The sequence below is a fragment of the Melozone crissalis genome, unplaced genomic scaffold (genome assembly GCF_028551555.1).
Source record: "Melozone crissalis strain CALT ecotype California unplaced genomic scaffold, PUWL_Pcris_2 ptg000013l_1, whole genome shotgun sequence".
NCBI classification, from domain to species: Eukaryota; Metazoa; Chordata; class Aves; order Passeriformes; family Passerellidae; genus Melozone; species Melozone crissalis.
This window is the reverse complement of record NW_026535791.1, coordinates 2,793,775-2,814,473: the sequence shown is the minus strand read 5'-3', so window position 1 is coordinate 2,814,473 and position 20,699 is coordinate 2,793,775. Positions and strand designations below refer to the sequence as shown.

The 20,699-nt window shown below is 41.9% G+C and overlaps 1 protein-coding gene across 1 annotated transcript in view; it reads left to right on the top strand.

Annotated features, from left to right (window-relative positions):
- Positions 1-20,699, top strand: part of ARHGAP20 (Rho GTPase activating protein 20) — a 57,243-nt gene that overhangs the window by 14,409 nt on the left and 22,135 nt on the right. The window contains exons 3-5 of the mRNA XM_054271412.1: positions 13,256-13,426; positions 18,474-18,623; positions 20,453-20,494. Coding sequence (XP_054127387.1) covers positions 13,256-13,426; positions 18,474-18,623; positions 20,453-20,494 — 363 coding nt within the window. The remainder of the gene's footprint in view (positions 1-13,255; positions 13,427-18,473; positions 18,624-20,452; positions 20,495-20,699) is intronic.

The following is a 20,699-nucleotide window of genomic DNA, read 5'->3' as shown; positions in this document are numbered from 1 at the left end:
GGTGTTGCTCTTGCAGGCACCACGGCAGCATTTTCTGGAGCCTGGGCTGTGGATGGCACTTCCCTGGCAGAGGCTGCCCGTGTCAGGCGGAGGAGCGGCCGCCATGGCCTGGCCGGCCGATGGTGCCGCTGCTGGTGAGGGCATGGCTTGGGCCAGGCAGTGCCTCGCCAGGGAGTTTGCGGAGCTGAGAGGGGCAAAGGCCGTGCTATGTGTGCCTGCCAGTTTCCAGGTGTGCCTTCCATGTGTGGTCGGTGGGGATTTACCTCCGGAGCAGCTGCACGCCGCCAGCAGGGCTCAGAGGCAGAGCGGGAGTTGGCATGGCCATGTACGATCCCGGCTGGCTCCAGGCTCCAGCCAGTCATCTAAACTGAGTCTCCTATTCCTAGAGAGTCAGTCACCAAAGCAAAGGAAGGTGTGTCTTTGTCTCTGGGTTTAATTCTTAGATTTAATTCAGCCTCGAAAAACTTGATCGGGATTTTTTTTCTGAGGTTTTTTATTTCATTAAAAGTTTTGATGTTTTAACATCTTGTGCAGAAATCTTTGTATGAGAACTGCCCTGGATTTCTCCCCTCAATACGTCGTGTTTCCCTATGTAAGGTAAACATATATGAATGAAGCTATGATATTTTCTGAAAAATCCTTTTTTTAGGATTTTTTCTCCTGAGAAGCTGAGAGGCCTCAGGAACAAAATGTAAACAATGGTTATCTGCTGCTGTGGAATGCAACAGGTGCATCTGTGATTGGTCTCATGTGGTTGTTTCTAATTAATGACGAATCACAGTCAGCTGGCTCAGTCTGTCTCTCCAAGCCACAACCTTTTGTTATCATTCCTTCTTTTTCTATTCTTAGCTAGCCTTCGAAAATCCTTTCTTCTATTCTTTTAGTATAGTTTTAATATGATATATATCATAAAACAATAAATCAAGTCTTCTGAAACATGGAGTCAGATCCTCGTCTCTTCCCTCATCCTCGGACCCCTGTGAACACGGTCACATATGAATTTGTAGAAAAATTGTAATTTAAAAACATTGCTATTTTGTATTTAATGCTCTTCCTTTTTAATGGAATTATCATTAAAACAGCTTGTGATGATATTCTGCAAGTTGTCAGTTTCTAGTATATCTAATTCATCCTTGATTAAAGCTAATTATAACACTGGAGTATTGCTTCATTAAACCATGTGTTTGAACACAAAAGTTACTTTTACATAATAATAGCTGAGGATAAAATTTTATTAGCTGTTAACAAGGTGAACTTTCTGAGGCCTCAGATGGCCTTTTAACTCAGAGATTGGCAATCCTGCCCTTCTGCTGTGTTTTTTCTGTTTTGTTTTGTGTGAGTATATGTGTGCATATGTTTGTTTTTGATAAAACTCCTCAGTTCTTCATTTACGACCTACAAACTGGCTTTTAGCGATGTTTGTACATCTGGAGATCGAAATGAGCTGCGGCTTTCGGAGATATGCTGCTTTTTTATTAAAAGGAAAGGACTGGAGGTAAGAAGGAAGGCTTGGAAACAGAGTTTTGGAGTGATTGGAGTTTAAATGGGGGATTAATTTTACAATAAATGGCTAATAGTTTAACACCAGTGCCTTAAGCCAATTCCCTTTTGGAGAGAATTGTGGCAGTATGAAGACAGTGAGGGGCAGTGCTCATCAGGATGACTGCAGGGCTCTGCTTGTCCAGATGTCTCAGTGTCCACATGTGCTTTTGGCTGCAGCCCATTTAAAGGACATTTTGGATTAGGCCTTGAGGTCTGGCAGAACGCAGCTGTTGTCCAGCCATTGTGTATCGCTGATTTTAGACAGTAAAATCTCTGCCAAGTGACAGTCTGGCCAAGCAGTTTGGGCAACAGCATACCTGAGGAAATCACAGACCAACTTGCTCAGTCTGCTTTGTGATCATCTATTTTGTGTGTAAACAAGCAGAAAGGCTCTAATGATGTGAGGCTGATGTGCAGCCTCTGGTGCTCCCACCTCTGACAAGGGCCAGCGTTAAATACCCTTTGGATTCTCCATGGCATTTCTTCTCCTGGTCCAGCTGTGTCCTCGTGGTGCACAAAGCTGCTGTTGAGGGGTTTGTAATCACATCCTGGGAGTGACAGTCTGTATTTAGGTATCTTCTGTGCCCACTCTTTAGTATTTGGGTACGGGGGGCTAGATCCAATAAAGGATAATAAGCCTTGGGGGCAAGGCTCTAAACCCATGACAGAAAGACATTATCTCAGAGGCTTCCTGACCTCTCAAGTGCCTCTGTTGTTTAGACACTGTCCTGCTGACCAGACAGCTTACCAAACACCTGGAGTTTTGCTTTTGCACATGCCAGTGGAGCATAGCTGTTGGCAGTACTGAACAGGTAATTATCATCGAAAGGCACAGAGATGTGGGCGATCCTCTAACAGCTTTTCTCCCCAGCTCAGATCACTTGTGGAGTAGGAACCTCTGACTAATCTGCCTGAGTAGCTCTGTGAAAAACTTGTTGAATAAATAGGTGGGCAGTGAGTTATGGGAGAGCAAACAGGTGCATGTGGCTCCATGCATGTTGGTAAGGAATCTGGGTCACTACACTTGCCATAGCTGGCAGCAGCAGGCAGATTAAGTAATCTCTTCACTGTAATAGGATAATTCCTGTGCTGTAGTACAAGTATCAAAATATAATTCAAAGCCCTGGAGGCACAGCAAAGCCAGATTTGTTCCTGTTACAACTGGACAGGTGAGGTGACAGTCCTGTCTTCCATGTTGGCACCCATATTGGTCATCTCTCTTAGAGGAGTGGTTCTTACACACTGCAGCCACCACAGGGGCTGAGCAGATCCTCTCTGCATGCCTGTGGTGGGGCTTTGTGGAGTTCACCCCACTGTGTCCCACAGTTCACAGACTCATAGGATGGCTTGTGTTGGAAGAGACCTTGAAATCATTTGCTTTTAAGTTCTTTGCCATGGACAGGGACACCTTCCACTAGACCAGGTTGCTCAGGGCCCCATCCAGCCTGGCCTTAGACACTGCCAGGGATGGGGTAACTGCAACTTCTCTGGACAGCCTGTGCCAGTGCCTAACCCACAATCACAGTAACAATTCTTCCTAAGATCTAATCCAAACCTACCTATCTGAATTGCTTCTTCAATAATGGGAAAATCAGACTCTGAAGGGGAAGGGCTATTGGGCAGTGAAACTCTGAGAGACCATGAGCAGCCTCACTGGTATTGCCCAATAATTGAGTGGGGTGACTGACAGGCAGTGAACCCAGGCAGTCAACTAGAAAATGCCATTTCCCTGTTGAGAGGACATGGTCACACCATTGCCCTACTCTTGCCCATCTGCAGCCTGTGTGACACAGGGCTGGAGATGTTAGGGTCAGCAGAAACATGTAGGCTCACTGACAGCCATTCATGATCGTCCAGAAGGGATTTCTAAAGATGTCTACACCAGTCTTTTTACCTCATGTGCACGTCAGCTTTAAATTACCTGTTTCTGTAGAGATCTGCAGGATGTCCTAGCTATTTTTGGTCACCCAGGATTCCTGGCTGTTGCATGACCTGTGCTGAACTCTTGTAATACACTTTACAAGCAGATATATGAAAACACCTTTTGAATAAAAGATCAGTTTCATCTATGAGATAAGTCAAAGTCAATGGAGTTGAGCCAAGCTTTTAAATGTTCCAGTTGTAATTAAGTAGGATTAATTATCCTAATTGAAATTACTACTTCTCAAAAAAGTTAAGGTAGGACAAAACCTGTATCTCTTCAGCCAACTAAAACAATACTGGATCTCCTAGTGGGATTGAGATCCCAGAGTGCTTCTCTGTATATCTCCTCAGAATGGGTAGGAAGGAGTTTCGTTGGTAGTAGCAAAGATATCCTGTGCATCCAGGCTTCTTGTAGGTCATGAGAAGCTCCAAAAGCCCAGACATCCACGGTGCAGAACTGTAGAACTGGGTTGTTAGGTTTTGGGCTTTTCATCCTACTTTTTTTCCTTTTTTTTTTTTTTCTTTATTATCTTTGTTTTCTTTATTTTTTTCCCCACAAAGGTAACTTTTTTTGTGACTTTTTTTTCTTTTTTTTCTTTCTTTTTTTTTTTTTTGGTCTGAACAATAAGATCTCTGTTTGGGTAGACAGTGCCTGGAATGGCATTTCCCTGGTGCAACTGCAAAGGGAGAGTAACTCAAGGTGGTGCTGCTATGTCGGTCAGTAAAAGTGAGTGGGAACTGCAGTGGGGAACAGAGGATTGATTCTTCCAAGGGCCAAAAAGCTTTTATTGACTTCTGCATGTGAATGTGTCCTCTCCCAAACGTCTCCCTTGCTCAGGGGGCCATAGACCAAAACCCCTTGAACTTGCTGACTGACTGGAGAACACCCACACTGCAAGAGCTTTTTAACAGGATTTACATCACTTGCCCTAAGTTGTTTTCTGGTGGAGATAGGCAAAATAGGACCAAAACGTGTGGTGCTAATTTATACCAATAGAAAATTTTGCCCTTGTGTTAAATTTTCAGAGTAAACACCTTGCAGCTGTTTATTAAAATAAAACAAAAAGCCTTGGAAGCAAACCAAACCACAAGCGTGTTTCCTGTCTCCAGCCTCCACGCTGTGGTGCATGCTTGCTCTGCAGAGGATTGTGTCCTTTTGGCTATGTAAAAATTACTTAAGTGCAGCTTTGTTTACAGTTAAGCTGCCAAGCTTCCAGCCTGAAAAGTGTGAGAATTTTGTTTTAATGATGCATTTTACCCTACAGCTATGTGATATTTTACTGCCAGACTACAGAAAAGTAGTCTGTTATGTGCCTCAGCACCTGAAACATCTAGTGCAAACCACCACCTTATTCTCTATAGTAATTTTTATTATGTTTCATAAGGTTTTGACATCATGCAGAGATGATACAAGACAATTTTTAGAATCCTATTGTAATTTAAGTTGGAATATTTTTCTCAATAAATACTGCATTACAATGTGCACGCTGAGTTTTAGAAGCAGAGGAGTCATATCCAATTTAATAAATATGAGCTTTAACCTTGATTTCTGCCCTAAAATGTAAATTAGTTTATTTATCTGAGTAAAGCTTGCTCCCAGTCCCAATTGACATATATCTTCCTTCCATTGTCCAGGCTTGTGCTTGCCCTGCCAGTGCTGAGAGTGGTTTGCAGCACATTTTGGTGGGAAGTCTTTGTGACCTTGCTGGGACTCACTGCTTGGTCTTGGGTATAATTTTCTGAGTTCCAGCTGCTTGCCTGCATAGAATGAGGACAGCCCTGTGCTGGAGGCTGTGAACTGAGGCTGATGCTTGCTCCAGGTCAGAGGAGTCCCTATGAGATCCAGAGGCACAGTCCATAAGGGAAAATGCAGGGGTGAGGGGTGACTGCCCCCTATTTGTTCGAACACATTACTTGTAAAAAAGAAGCTGCAACCAGTAAAGAACACTTGTAAAGTAGAATCAGGCATCGTAAAAACTTAGCAACTAACGCTCTTTGAAAATCCAAGCAGATCTCACTTCTTTCATGGCACAAAAGCTACTGTACCCACAATGGTGATGGCTAGGGGACTTTAAAGGAGTGCTGCAGAAAATAGACTTGCTATTTCTGGAATGCTGCACTGTTTTCACAAAGTGCTGCTTCAACTGCATAAAATTTAGCAAAGATAACAGCATGCAAACATGCCCAGCATCCTCAGAACGAAGCTCCCTTGGCATAGCAGGGATCAATTGACAGCAGATTCAGAAAAGGATTGGCAGCCCATGTGATTAAGAGAGTTTCATGCTTGTTTATTAAAGTCCCTTCTATAAATAGTCCGTGTAAGTGTACAACTGCATACTAGCTTTGTGCTGGCCCACATATTACCTACCACCTTCCTGGAAAACACTCCTACCCTCCAAGCCCATATTTTTTGTGCTTTCTTTTGCCCTCCAAGTCTAATTATTATTTATTACAATAAAGTGCCATGCAAATGTAGATGAAGTGCATATTCGGGATCACAAAGATTTGAAGTGGGCAGATCCTGAGCACGTGGGTGATTCACCGAGGGCACTGTTTGTGGTTCAGAGGCAGTGACATAAAGGAGCAGTTAGCACCTTTAAAAATGCAGAGGATTTTATATCTCTATCTCTATATATATCTATAGCTATATATATCTGCCTAAGTAGGGCTCTGAGCTGCACATTGCTCCGTGTGGGTGAGCCTTGTCTGTGTTACCTCGTTCGTGGCAATGGGGGCTGTGAATGCTCTTCCCTGAGACCAGCAGGGCTTTGCTGAACAGGCAGTGGAGATGGAGCAGGCTGGACTGAGCAAGTCATGGGAAATGGGCATGGCTGTTGGCATCCCTGTTTTCAGCACCCTTTTCCATCTATAGGTAGTTTGTGCCAAGCCCATTTCCCATTACTTGCTCAGTCATAGCATTGTTGAGAAGTACTGTGTTGTATCTCCCTGTTTCTTCCCTTTTCCATCTACAGCTGGGAATGATCAAGAACTTGATCAAGAACTTTCCATCTACAGCTCAATAATCAAGAACATTTGAGGGAATGATCAAGAACTTACACAGGGCTTTGCTTGTTCCTCAGCTCTTTTTCAAAGACAAAGCCCCTTGCTGACAGATTTTGGAGGTAGGTCTGCAAATGGGTGTAGTGCAGTTGTAGCCTCCTTTCTCTTCACGGCTGTTCTAGCCTGAAGAGTGATTCTTCAAGCCATGTGCTTTAATAAGCTGCCAGCATGATAGAAATTAAATTCATCTGGAGCATGAGCAGGACTATCTCCATTGTCCTGTGTTCAGGCCTGAGCATGGGCAGTTGTTTTCAGCGTACAAGAAAAGTTCTTCTTTCATTTAGTTTCTCACTCTTCTCATTTAGCATACAGAACACAATGATCTGTTTTGTGTGATTATTTTGGCAAAGTCTGGGATGATTTTTTCAAGTTGGCTATAATGCAGTTCAAGTCACATCCAGATTGCCATTTATGATGAAATTCAATGAATGTTGAAGTTCTGAAACCTTAACATTGCCCTTTGGTGCACTATAAGGAGGGCTGCAGTGTGAGTCAGTACTCACTCCTGAGTTACAGATTTGGTTGTGTTTTTTGTTCCACCCTATCTCACCTTATTTGGTGAGCCCTTGCACACCAAATTGGACCTGTTTGCTTTTGGTTACTTAAATAATTGTTCTCACTGCCTTAGTAAGTTAATTATCTTGAATGCAAAACACCCTCTAGCCACAGGATAGATAACATGTCTGAGTGTTAACTGATTTTCAGTAGTAAACTATCTTGCCGTCCTGAATCATTAGCAAAAAAACAAGGAAACCATCTATTAAGCTCCTGTTGAAGTTCCTTCTCACAGGACTGTTTAGGAGCTTAAGGGTCAGACTAGGAGGCACAAAAAAAAGTGCAAATACTGACTGTTACCTCATTTCCAATATAAGCTCTGTTAAGAAAGTGGAGGAACTTACCTTCTAGATCTTGCTTGCTTTTGGGGGTATCTCTGCTGGTCACAAATGACATGTTTTCCCTGACTGGTAATCCATTTTGGCAAAAATACATAATGTGGGCTGAACTGTAGGCATTAGGGTGCAGATAGTTGCTAAATAGCAAGCTGTTTTCACTAGCCTTGAAAGGATGTGGGTAGCTCCTGCTTCTCTCAGTGCGCTGCTCTAGCCCAAAGCTGTGATTCAGTGATGGTAAAGTACTTTACTGAGAGACACTGAAGTTGATTCACTGGCTTTATTATTCCTAAAGGATAAATTGCTTACTCTTTAGAGCCATGCAAAACTGGCCTTTGAGGTATACAAAGTAAGTCTGATGTCTGTGAACACGGTGAGGAAGGTTGGCAGGTGCTCTGCTTGGTGGCTTCTCTGGCCTGTAGCCAAAGCAAGGTTAGATTTATGCTGCAAGCTGCAAGCTCTACACCTGTAGGCAGATCCTCTTCACTGTCTTCATAAATGACTTGGACACAGGACCTGAAGTTACACTTACATCGTTTTGCTGATGACACCAAACTGGGAGGAACTGTTGCCTCCCTGGAAGGCAGAGGGGTCCTGCAGAGACATAGGCAAATTAGAGACATGGGCAGTCACCAACTGCATGAAGTGTAACGTGGGCAAACGCTGGATTCTGCACCTGGGATGGGGCAATTGTGGGTGTATGGATTGACAAGGAAGTGAGACACTGGAAAGTTCCAGGAGAAAGGGATCTGGGAGTCCTGGTCAATGACAAGTTGAATATGAGTCAGCCGTGCGCTGGCAGCCAGGAGGGCCAAGCATGTCCTGGGGTGCATCAAAAGCAGCAAGGGCAGCAGGTCGAGGAAGGGGATTTTCCCTCTCTACTCCACTCTGGTGAGATCCCACCTGGAGTTCTGTGTCCGGTTCTGGGGTCCTTAGCACAGAAAGAACATGAACCTATTGGAGCCAGGAAAGGAAAGCCATGAAGATTACTAGAAGGATGGAACGCCTCTCCTAAGAGGAAAGGCTGACAGAATTGGAACTCTTCAGCCTGGAGAAGAGCTCTGTGGAGATCTTAGAGCAGCCTTCCAGTACCTAAAGGTGGCCTGTAAAAGAGATTTCCTTAAAGGGTGCTAAGATACCCCGTGCCTGGAAAGATTCAATGTCAGGTTGGTCAGGGCTCTGAGCAACCTGATGTAGAGGAAGCTGTCCCTGCTGTTTGCAGGGGTGTAGGACTAGATAACCTTTAAATGTCCCTTCCAACCCAGGCTACTCTGTGATTCTGTTATTGAATGATTCTTGTGGGTCCCTTCCACATCAGGACATTCTATGTTTCTGTGACTGATTGTATGAAAACTGGAAAGAACTTGTGGTCCTTACTTGAGCTTCAGCACCAGTGGCGGCATGCAGGATTTATACCTACAGTACATATTTGTGACATGAGTGTAAGCCGAGTTGTTCACTGTAAGAGGAATTTGGAAAGGTATTGCACATGTGTTAGACACACCAAATGCAGCCTCACAGGTGGCTGGGCTAGTTCAGGTTTCAGCCTTTTGAACAGCTATCATTTGACCGGTCTGCTGGTGTAAAGGTGAATTTCTCACCTACATCTTGAGAAGGCCTTCAGAGGTTAAAAAGGGAAATGGCATTTTATTTCAATAGGTATCAGCCATGCAGAGAGCACTGGTGCTGCACCGTAAGAGGAAATCGACTTCTGTGGCTGCAGAGAGATCATCAGTGGAGGAAAGTTCTGGCAGAGAGCAACAACCAAACAATGGAGTGGGGTTTAGGGTGGAGCACGAGCAGTCTGTGAGAAGGATGTCATATACCTGAGATACCTGCAGCAGCTCATTCCAGCTTAGCTACCTTGGAACAGGTTGTTCCCCTGAGGCCTCTTAGAGCTTAATCTAAACCAATGATAGGCTGAACTCATCATCAGCTGAAGTCAGGGGAAAGCTTCCTATTGGAATAAATGACATTGGGATCATGGATTTAGTAACCACTTAGCATGGACTGTTTAGCTCTCCTTCAAAACATATTTTCTTTCATTGTTTTTGCTACAGAGAATAAAACTGACATCTCCATTAACACCAAGAATAAACATTTTGTGGGAGATGCCATTCAGCTTTATTGGAAACCCCAAGGAAGCTTTTCAGGGGAAAGAAGTATGTTTTGTGTTTCTGTGGTTTCTGGTAAATACAAGATCAATGAAGTGAGCTGTGATGTTTGCTTTCACACTGAATGCAGCCAGGATGTGTTTTTCAGTATTTGGCTGACTACTGTAGATTTCACCCTCATATGTTTCACCTACAAATTTGCAGTGGTATTTTAAATCATAGTGTCTTTTGAATAGGCACAAAATGACTATTTTGATTAATTTGCAAAATAAGAAGTATAAAAATTTATGTTCTGTAAGCATCCAGAGAGAAATCTTCAATTATCTTTTTACTAATTTCATCCAGCACAGTGATTTCAGTCTTTTCCTGAAGAGCTCAAGAATATCTCTGTATATATCCTCCAATTACAAAATTTTCTGCTTAGCTAAAATCACACATGGAAATTTCAGACTTCCCAAAATAGCACTCTTAGAAAAAAATGTCCACTCAAGACTGGAGTTTTATAATGGCAATGCCTTCAAAACATCAGTGTCAGCCTTAGTTCTTCACAAAATGGAACATGGTTGATTGCTGGCTCTACAGGATCCCCATCTAACCCCATCTTTCAGGAATCAGTTCACAGTTCCTTCTTAACAAACCTGGATGATAGCTTTTTTTTTTCTTCCAAAGTGGAAAGATGTTACTGTGTGGATTTTTACTTGTGCTAATCATAAACTGATTTTAAGGGAAACACAGGAAAGGCAGACAGAGCCCTACATCACTGATTCTCATTTTTATTTATATCAGAAATCATGTTGACCTGGCTTTTGTCTAATTTTATTGAAAGGAATTTTCAAAGAATCAGTATTTATGTACTTAGCACTTTTTCAGAATTAGACCCATTTAATGGCCAGAAAAATCATTGAGCCATTAAAAACTGAACTGCAGAAATACTTCTCTCATATAAATCCCTATGCCTGAGGATATTGCTGATCTGCATTTTCAATGTAACAACACTTGGGTTTCATTCATGTCTTGTAACAAAGGAACATTAATTGAGAGGATCAAAAGCCTGCTTTCCAAAAGACATTTTTGTCACTGCTGACATGAATTTCCTCCATGTTTCTTGTTCCTGGGGTGTTAGAATATTCTGGCTAAATTAATGGTTTTGATTTTTTTTCCACTTTGAAGAAAATATTGACACTTTTTTTTTTTTTTTTTTTTTTTTTTTTAATAAGGCTTATCAGGTAAGGTCTAATATTAGTGTATATAAGACTGCTTATTAGAGTTCAGCTGACAGATGTGCTTGAAAGGCGCTGGCTCAAAAGACAGTTCAATTTGCTTGACCCTTCTGGCAGTACTAAACCTACTACACCTTCATTTGTGTACCAACATGGCAAAGATGTTGCTTAGTTTAGTTTGAGAGGCTCCTGGGCTTGAATCATTATATAGAAAATATACAAATAGGAATAATCAAACAGAATTGCCTATATGGAGACATAAAAGCCAGACTTTATGATTGTAAGAATGCTTACAGCAGTGTAACATGAAAAGGGTTTTCCTCACATTTGTTGTTACTGGGTTCAAGTACAGGTGAGTGTATTCCTGATTTAATCTTTGAGGTAAAAGCCATGCATGGCTTTCATGCAGGTGGACTCATCAGCAGTCCTGAATTCTGCTTGAGTTTCCGTGCCAAGTGCTGCTAGGGAGTTAATGAACTGGAGTCCAGTTACCTAGCACTCATTGATGAACTGGTGAGGTGGCAGTTTCTAGTCCCATAGGGGTGGCAGGGTAGGAGAGGAGCTTGTTGTTCCCCTGGCTCCTGTTGCTGGCCACACAGTGTGTATCCCTGTTATGCTGGACCAAAATTCCTCCCTCTGCTTTAACCTCCGCACTCCTGGACACCCCTTCTGCATAGGAATGACCAAATAACTTACGTTTGCATTTTCGTTCTGTAAGTCATTCCTCTTCTTTCTCTCTTACCTGAAGGGGTAGGTAATGAAAGACAAGATTAAGACACAGTTTAAGACAAAATAAGTTGAGGAATTCTTTTAAAAATTGAAGACTTCCAGCTGTGAAGGGGAATCCAAGGCCCTTCCCAGCAGGTAGGGATCCTTGCCAGCTCTTTGTACATCAGTGAAAGTGTGTCCTTCTAATGTAGGCCAATCTTGGAGCTTATCCTTTCTCTCCCAGCTGTCAGGATTTCCTAAATAACTTTTTGCATAATCCAGCCACAAGTATCAAGGAGAGGAGGGTCATGAGTCATCCAGGCTCTAACATAGGTACAAGGTTTATGACCTTCTTTGAAGGTTTCCTGTGCTTGTTCTTGTTTTCTTTCATTTCCTTCCCTATTTGTTTTGTGGCTTTCACCATACAAGCTCCATTTCTTCTCCCAGTAAAGTCTTTAGGTGTTTAGCATCCATTCCAATGGGACCAAGAATAAACTGGAATTGCAAAGTTGTTCATTTCAGCCTGCCCTTGCCGAGCTGATCCTGCCAAGTGTTTGCTTAATTTTTTAACAAGAAAAAAAAAAGTAAATGTATTTGGATAAAATTTGAACTGATTTGTTTTGCCAGAGGGAAATGGTTCATTTGGAGGCATCTCTTGGGAAAGCAAATAATTGCAAAGTTGGATTTCAAAATCATGAGTAAAGATACTGATGGTACCTGGATTTAATCCAGAAATTATTATTAAAGGTACACCAGGGGTATAGGAGACTCAGGTTCAGTTCTCTCAGCTTAGTATGAGAACTTGAGGCCGTGCCTCTGGCTTTCCAGACCTGCTACAAGCTTCTAGGGAACCCTAGAGAAAGAGTGTCCTCCTCTCAGACCCTCACATTCATTTGGTTTGGCTCCATATAAATGGTCATTTTTTACAGCAAGGCTCAGAAGGTAGGGATATCCTGGCTGGGTGAGTAAGCTGACCGTCATGCTAGAGAAAATCCATTTCTACTTCAATAACTATTCAGCTGCTTTATGTAGAACAGTTAGATCAGGAGAGTTTGAGAGAATCATGTCTCCACCCTGTGCTGCAACTTACTCAATACCTCCTTTGAAAAGATCAGTGTCTTCCAGGAGAGAGCCTGGTATTTCCCCCACAGGCTTGGGTTTGGATTACCCAGCAGCCTCATATGAGCATAGCTGTGCTCCAGCCACACAACCAAACCCTGGAGCAGGAGCTTATTCAGTGCTTCTGGGTTGTGTGCTGGGAGGGAGAAAGGCTGAGCAGCCTTCTCATGTTGATCTAGTACGTGGTGTGTCTCTAGCAAGGTTCAGTAACACCTTATATTTGTCATTGTTTCTCAGTACTTTCTGTAAATTTTTTTAACCCTGAGTATGAATCCTATTCTGATCAAGGTGGGTGTGCAGTTCACTGTTCATCGTGCATTATGTGTCCTCTCTCTATTTGGAGAGCCTACAGGAGATGAAATATTTTCTCGAAGACTTCAGTACAAAGGGAAACAAATACAAATAGCAAAAATGGGGAGGCTGTGTCTATATCATTGTCCTTTGCTAAATGCTACTCATGCCTTGGGCTGTAAAGGTTCAGTGAGGACAGTCCCTAACAGATTTTGTGTTAGAATCTGACTGTTGAATTATCCTGTAAGTGCCTCTTACCTTTCACTGAAATGTGGTCAAATAAATTACTTTTTGGCAGCAGATATGGGAAGTCACTGCCTGATTCTCACTCTCAGTCAAGTAGCTGTTTTGCTTTCCTTTATTCCATTTGTTTTATGTCCTTTTGCAGGGAAGGCTGCTTGTCCCCCATCAGCCCAGAGTCATGGCCCCTTGTGCAGTCTTTCATATGCCACAACCGAGTGCTCATCCTGGATGGCCACGTGCAGCTGAAGACGAGTCTGCAAACCCAGGAGCGACACCTTTTCCTCTTCACAGACCTTCTGGTTGTTGCCAAGTCCAAGTGAGTAAGGCCCCTCAGATGCTGCTCCTGCAGAGCAGACCTTTTCTTCAGTGGAACATAGCATGGATTTCCAGAATGCTTTTATAGTAGCAAATCGTCCCTAAATCATAAGGAAACATTTTATTTTGACCTCTCCAGGGACCTTTGAAAGCCTCATAGCCATGGAGGAATTTCAAGATGCAACATTTTATGGAAGTATCAGATGTTCTTTCATATATTTCTTGTTTTCTGTCATCTTCTCCACTTTGGGAGTGCAGTGTCACAAAAGACTCATTGGCACTCAGCTATGTCCAATGTGCTAACTTCAACTTCTTGTTTTAGACAGGTCATCTTCATCCTGTGGGGTTTGGATAACACCAGTGGTTGTGTTGTAGAGGGATTAGAGGTTTTAACCCTTACCTGGAAGCTTCTTTGATACACATCTGTATAAAAATAGAGATTGCAGGCGGCACTGCAGTGTCTGGCTCTGTAGGTTGTCCTGTGCCAGAAGGAAGGAGCATGGGGAAGGGGAAGCCATGCTGAGCAGTCTGGGTAGTGTTCATGTGTAATCAGGCTTGCTGTTGAGCTCTGATTATTCACTCTACCATTCACAATTAAATCACATTTACAAGCTGTGTCGAGCATGCCAGCTTCATGTGGCATTTGTGGTTTAAGGCAGTTTTAGAGGGTGCTTTCACTTGTTGTTATGGGTTATGGAGAAATAATAATAAAAAATCCTGATGTAGCTTCACTCTCTGTTAGGCACTGTGTTGTGGTTTCACAGGGTGGGCAGTCTCAACGTGAATCCTGGGCTTTCGCAACGTGTCATTTTGCTTAAGCAATTGTTTCAGGGGCTTCTGGGAAAAGCCAGAAGAAGTCTGTGTTTTCTGTAGAAATCTGAGCTGTGTCTGTTTGAATCACACATAGTAAACATAAGCCCCCCAGCTGAACTCCCTCACTTGATGTGGTGTGACAACACAGAGGATATTTTACACAAAACACGTTCCGCTGTGGGTGGGTGGAGAACATAAGGATGTTATGGGGAAATCTTAGTGTTCTACCAGCACCAGCAGTAGCAGCATTGTTACTGTATTGATTTTTGTCTGTTGCTGGTTTAGGGTGGAATTCACCTCACCTAATTTCAGCTGTACAGTGAAATACTTGCAACTTACATACGTTTCTGGGTTCCTCTTACAGTCACTGAGGCAAAACCAGCTCCCGACTGTGGCAAACTCACCTGTGCTGAGGGAGCATTGATAGTTGGGAGTCTCTCTCTCTGTCCACTGGCTATTCAGTGGGCATGGTCCCCTAGCTTAGCTCCTTAATTGTAGGGTAGTACAGTCAGGAGGGATAAAGCCCCCTTCCCTGGTCAGCCTGCTGAGCACAAGCTGTGTTAGAGCCCCTGAGCTGCACATTACTGCAGGTTTGGCTGGGTCCCAGTGGGACTATTTGCATAGGAAAGCACTAGTTGGTGTAACCGCACAAAAATCTGCTCCCCAGGGAGTAATAACAGCTCCTACAGCATGTGATTTAATGTGGTGAAGAGAAACAATGTTAAAAAAGGTGGAAGAGAACAATTTGTGCTTTTGCATGTGAAAAAGAGGGGGGGAGCAAGTCTTTGCTAGGAATGGTAAAAATAGTATTTTGAGTGATTTTACTTCATGTATTTTGAAGAACTAATTGGGATGTTCTCTCTACAGCTGCCCTGTCAGCAATTAAAGCATCAGAGCTGTCAATAATGAATGCTACTTAAAAATCAGCATTTTTAAAGCTGTCTCACACTAAAGTGCCAATGCTGATTTCTAGAAGGAAAACCCAAGTGTGTATTTTGCTATGTGGCCGTGACTCTTGACTGCCATTGACTTTTTAATAGCTGGTACAGAATCAAAGCAATAAGACCAGCACAGAATTAGTGATACTGTTGAATCTGACTTAACTTCAGAATTATTCCTTGTGAATAATTCTGTCTTAAGTAGTTTTTCAGCTTGGGGCATATGAACCCCTAAGGTATCTTTGGTCCATCTGGGCCCATTTGGGTGGGAGCTCAGCTGCAGGTGACCAGTCACTGCACAAATGGAGCTCATGTACAGTCAGGCTTTGGATGGCCAGCAAATGGGGACAAGTTTTTGCTAAAGAGAACAAGTATCTTGTGTCCTCTGAGCTTGCTGAGTAAACTGCTTGTACAGGACTGAGCTCCTGCTTAAAGGCAACAAATTGGCATTGCTCCCATTGGAATTTGTCCATAACTGGTCCATATATGACTTTGGACAAGGGACCTGTGGGTTCATTTTTTTGCTGCTTTCTAATAATATCTGAAATACAAACTACTACGGTTTCCTATGATGCATTAGACTAGTTTATAAAAAATAATAATGATACTTACATGCTGTGCTCCTCTGCTGTCCTGTCCGTCACTACCTTCATGTGAGGGTTAAGTCACAAATGAAAGAGTTTTTCTAACTAAACCAAAGTCAAGTATGTAAAATGTTATACTCTTTTCTATATATTGATTAGATTTCTTACAGAGAGTGTATGTCTTTATTTGTCAGAGTAAATATTACAAGGATCTGTTAGTTCAGTGATGAAGGTGTCTCACATGTGTTTTTGTGTGAGAGACACAGAGAAATTGTTTCCTTTTTCTCCTTTGTGATGTGCACCTGCATACATATCCGTGCCTTTTAAGGGTATTTTCCTGAAGTGGCTGGACATAGAAATGAATGGCTGAGTTCATACATGGAATTATGGCAGCAATCTCACAGTAGATCCATAAATGCTTTTGTCAGAGAATTCAGTTAAGGAGATTAGCAAATCTGGAGAGAAATTAATCTCCCATCTGTTATCGGCTGCAAGGAATCCAATTGTAAGCAAAGGGAACTGTGTGTACTCTGCAGAGGTGGCATAACTTGGGGTGTGCCAGCATCTACAGCACTGGTCTTCATGATCGTTGTGTTGATTTCAGTTGATTTGGAATCTGCCTGATATTCACAGTAACATTTGCTAGGGGACTTCCTTAAAAAATATACAATACTCATTAAATTGTTACTGTACCCATTTTTAAAATATTCTGTCATGTTGCTTCCTTAGTCAGCAATATATTAATTTCTAAAGGTAATACTTTGGCATTTCAATAGAAGACACATGTTTCACAAATGCTAAGAAGCCATGGATTGCATAAAGGACATGGCAAATAGGGATAAAATTATACTTCAGGCTCTTTAGATGTTAATGGAGGCTACTGTTTCAGCACCTCTGGAAACCAGGCCACTTGAATACTGATAATAGCTGAAAGCTGTGACTAGGCATGGCAAACAGGGAAAAATATACATCAAGCATGACTGGAGAACATCCTTGTGTTTCTGCCAACACCCTGCTGACACTGCTACTGGCACTGTAGGGATCTGGCGTTATGGACTGTAAATATTAAAAAATGAAACAGCATGTAGAGTGTTCAGTGTACTGGGTAATGGCAAAAAGAAGTTGAGGAGAAAGGGAGGGTCAGCAGATTGATTTGGTGGTGGAGTCAGACCAGACATCCATTTATTAACATCTACATTAGAATTCACAGCTGTATTTTTTTGTAAATCTACATTTTCACAATTAATTCAGTGGTCAGCCAGAATACAGTTATTGTTGTACTATTGACAGACCTTACTTGTTGCATCATAAACTCATTTGCTAACAAGCATGTTGAAAGGTGCTCCTTTTCTTTAAGTTTCTCTTTAATTGGGTAGCAAAATGTAATAAAGAGAGGTGAAATGTTCAGCTGATCAGGAGACACCATAGCCTTAGGTTTGATAAATATTGATGGTTCTTTGTTGACCTTCCTCTGAATGTGCTGCTCTGTCCCACCACACCTGTTAGCACAGTGTCAGCTGGAAAACTCAGACCAGCCAGGTTCATCTCTGTCCTCTTTAAAGCCAAAAGGGTCTGGTGCTTTCATGTTTCAGGCTGTGATAGTTCTGTCTGTCCCAAATCAAATACCTTGTAAACGAGGCTAATCTCAGAGAAGGTAGTCCATGTGTGCCAAAGCCCTAAGAAACTGCTCACCTGACACATTTATTTATAGAGCACTAATCACTGTGGTGCCCAGCACTGTCCCCATCCACATTTGCAATGCAGTGGTGAGCTGATGTGCTCTTGGTTTCAGGGAGGTTTCTCCTCCAGCCTTTCCCTGCTGGCCCAGGAGAACCATAGCTCAGGTAATTCTGCAGGACTTGCAGTGAGTGGCTCTAGCAGTGCTACAGAGCTGGATTGGCTTTGGGAGTTTTACCTGTGTCTCATGCAGCACTAGCACTTGCTACTCCTACAAAGGAAGGACACTTATAAAGAGAAATCTATTGGAAGAGTTGAAGTTAAAATGTGAAATTCTGTAAATTTGACCTTTACTCAATTGTTTAGTTGCATAAAACATAGGAAGGGCCACGTTTTTAAAAAATGGGAAGATTATGTCTCTTCCTTGTACATGAGTAAATGTTTTGAGAATGCACAAGGTCATGGCTCATTCTCCAGGTGATATGTTCCTAAAGCTACCATGTAGGAAGTTTGTGAGGGCTGCGTGGTGACCTGTGCTATAGTTAACACAAATAGCATTTTTCTGCTTGTTTTTTCTTCAGGTTTGCTTCATTTGCCCTGGCCTAGTTGTCACTACTTAGACTCATCATCATTTTTGACCTTGAGACTAAGCAATAGCATTGTATTGTAACTCCTCAATGGCATTAAAGTCACTGAAAGCAGAGTCAAATACAAGTGGCAACCTTTGCCTCATAGCAAGATTTGGAGGGCAACTCTAGACATGGACAGCTTTCCCCCAAGAAGGGGGATGTCCAGGGATGCCAGAAGCAATCTGTTTATCCCATAAATAAGAGATTTGTTGATCCCATTGAAATGAAAAATTGGTATGTTTTTATATGCAACCCAATAAAACATTTTCTTTAACTGAAGCAGAAGTACTTCTTCTATCAGCTCCAGTGCAAGCCTCATATGTGCCTGAAGGAGGAAAAACGCTAGTTGTTTAACCTGCTGTCTGTGTTTTCATGTGTGTGACACATCTGTGAATTTCCACCTGCAGGTCACACTCTCATTTCAAGCTGAAGTGCCAAGCACGTCTCTGTGAGATGTGGACAGCATTTTGTACAGAAGAAGTGTGTGAAGGCAGCACAGACCCAGACAGGTCCTTTGTTTTGGGCTGGCCCACCACAAACTGTGTGGCAAACTTCAGGTAAGAGTTGAGATAGATTTTATTTAACAAGTTATGTAGATGTTTCTAGGCTGGCAGGTCATGAGACTATCACAGATTCATTTCAGCACCAGTGAATATGGGGAGCAGGAACTTACTGATTCTCAAACCAATTCCTTCTACTGCTCTGAGCGAGCTGCCCTCCATACCTCATCTTCCATCTCACTTATCATTTTAAAATTTGAGAAAATACATAATTTGAGAAAGCACTTTCTGTGCTACAAACTTGCTCAGTGGAAATTACCTTTTTTTGCTATTACTCAGCAAATACCTTGGCTAATTAATAAGATTAACTACAAATATTAAACAGCCAAGCTAATGAAAGGATCAAAGACACTCTTGTATGACAATTTTAAACAGAAGGCCATGTATTGGAAGTAGCAGAAAACTTACAGTGAAATAATAACCTTTGTCCTATTTCTCTTTTTTGATTTAATTGTGCCAGAGAAAATGTCAAAATTCCTCTTAAAGCAGAATCTCTGAATGTTAATATCAAGAAAAAAAATTTGGCTGTCTTTGCAGCATTGACTGTAAGACACATAAGGGCTGTAGAGGTAATTTCAGTGATTAGGATAATTTTAGTCTCAGCAGGAGGGCTCTTTCATTGCTTTGGATGAGGGGAGGGCACCATCCCCCTGAAATCCCAGCTGCTTTGCCTGAGTCTCAGGAATTACATTTTCTTCTTTATCAACACAGAGCAAAAGCTGGAGTATCTGGCTTAATTTCTATGTCCCATTGTCCATACCTAAGGACAATGTTGTCTACAAATTGCACTCTCCTGAGCTGGTTGTGCTATTTGTTTTTTACACATAATAGTTCTGAAGCAGAGATGAAATTTTCTGTTGATTTTCAATTGAAGTCTTGCCAGAATTTCAGGAGCTCTGCTCTAAAGACGGTATGTGATCCTTTATAGATTACTGAAAGTAGTTGAATAAGAAAGCAATAGCTTCAGTCAAAAACAGCTAGAGATTTACAGAAATGAAATTATTTGATGTCTGGTACAAAGAAAAATCTAAAGGGCCATAGATGGGAGTGCATAGATGTCTGTCCAGGAGAACTGAAACAACCAAATCAGAATAATTTTTTTAACATTATAAAGTGCATTTCCCTCACAGCATCATTGAGTAGGTTTGTAGTTCCCTAAATGCCTGCTGTGTAAATTTGAAAAACTAGATTTGCAAAAGCAGCAATGGAAATAGCAGTTACATTTGGGCTAGGATTTAAATCAAGAAAGTTGGAGCAAAATTAGGTTAGATTCCTTGAACTGTCATATTATTAGCTATATTTTACTGGACTGCTTTTTATCCTTCCTAGTATACACATGAGATAAAGAGAAATGAGATAAGCCTCAAAATGTCCAAAGTTAAACCCTACTAAGTACAGTGGGCTTTTATGTACTTTGTGATGTGCTGATAAAACAAGTAATAAATAGGAATTAGAGTGGAAAGAAATCTGTGTACCTGAGGAAATACCTTTAAACTTTTGAATTAAGCTTTTTTTTTTAAAGTGCCCTCCTCTTCTATTTGGACATTACTTTCAGAGTTCAACACATTTCCTACGAAATTCACTGGTGAAGCTTTACCTTCTGTGGCAAAAATGGTAACTGGGGCTTTGGATCTCCCTGGCAGGCTTCTCAGCTGACTTTGCAGGGAAGCAGACTTTTCATTCAAATCTGGGTAAACCTTTTAGTTTTTGTAGGTATTTATGAAATTGCAATCAAGAGAAGGTGCATTCCATTGTTGTTTGTAGAAGGACTGTTTTGGTTTTAAAATGAAGGCTGATTTGTCCTGTTTTTCCTTTAATTCTTTCAGGTCTGCAGAACAAAAGGAAACATGGCTGTCTGTTTTGCAAAGGTACTTTATTATATGGTCTCTAAAGACACTGGAAAGAGTCCTGGTCTAGACCAGTGATTCCCAAGCTGTGGTGCTTATGCCATCATGATAGATAATATTAAGAAAAATAAAATTTCAAATATTAAGAAAAAAAATTTGCATGTCTCCTCCCTCAGAAGATGTTGTGTGTGCTTTCTGCAACAATCCCTGTGCAAGGAGGGAATTG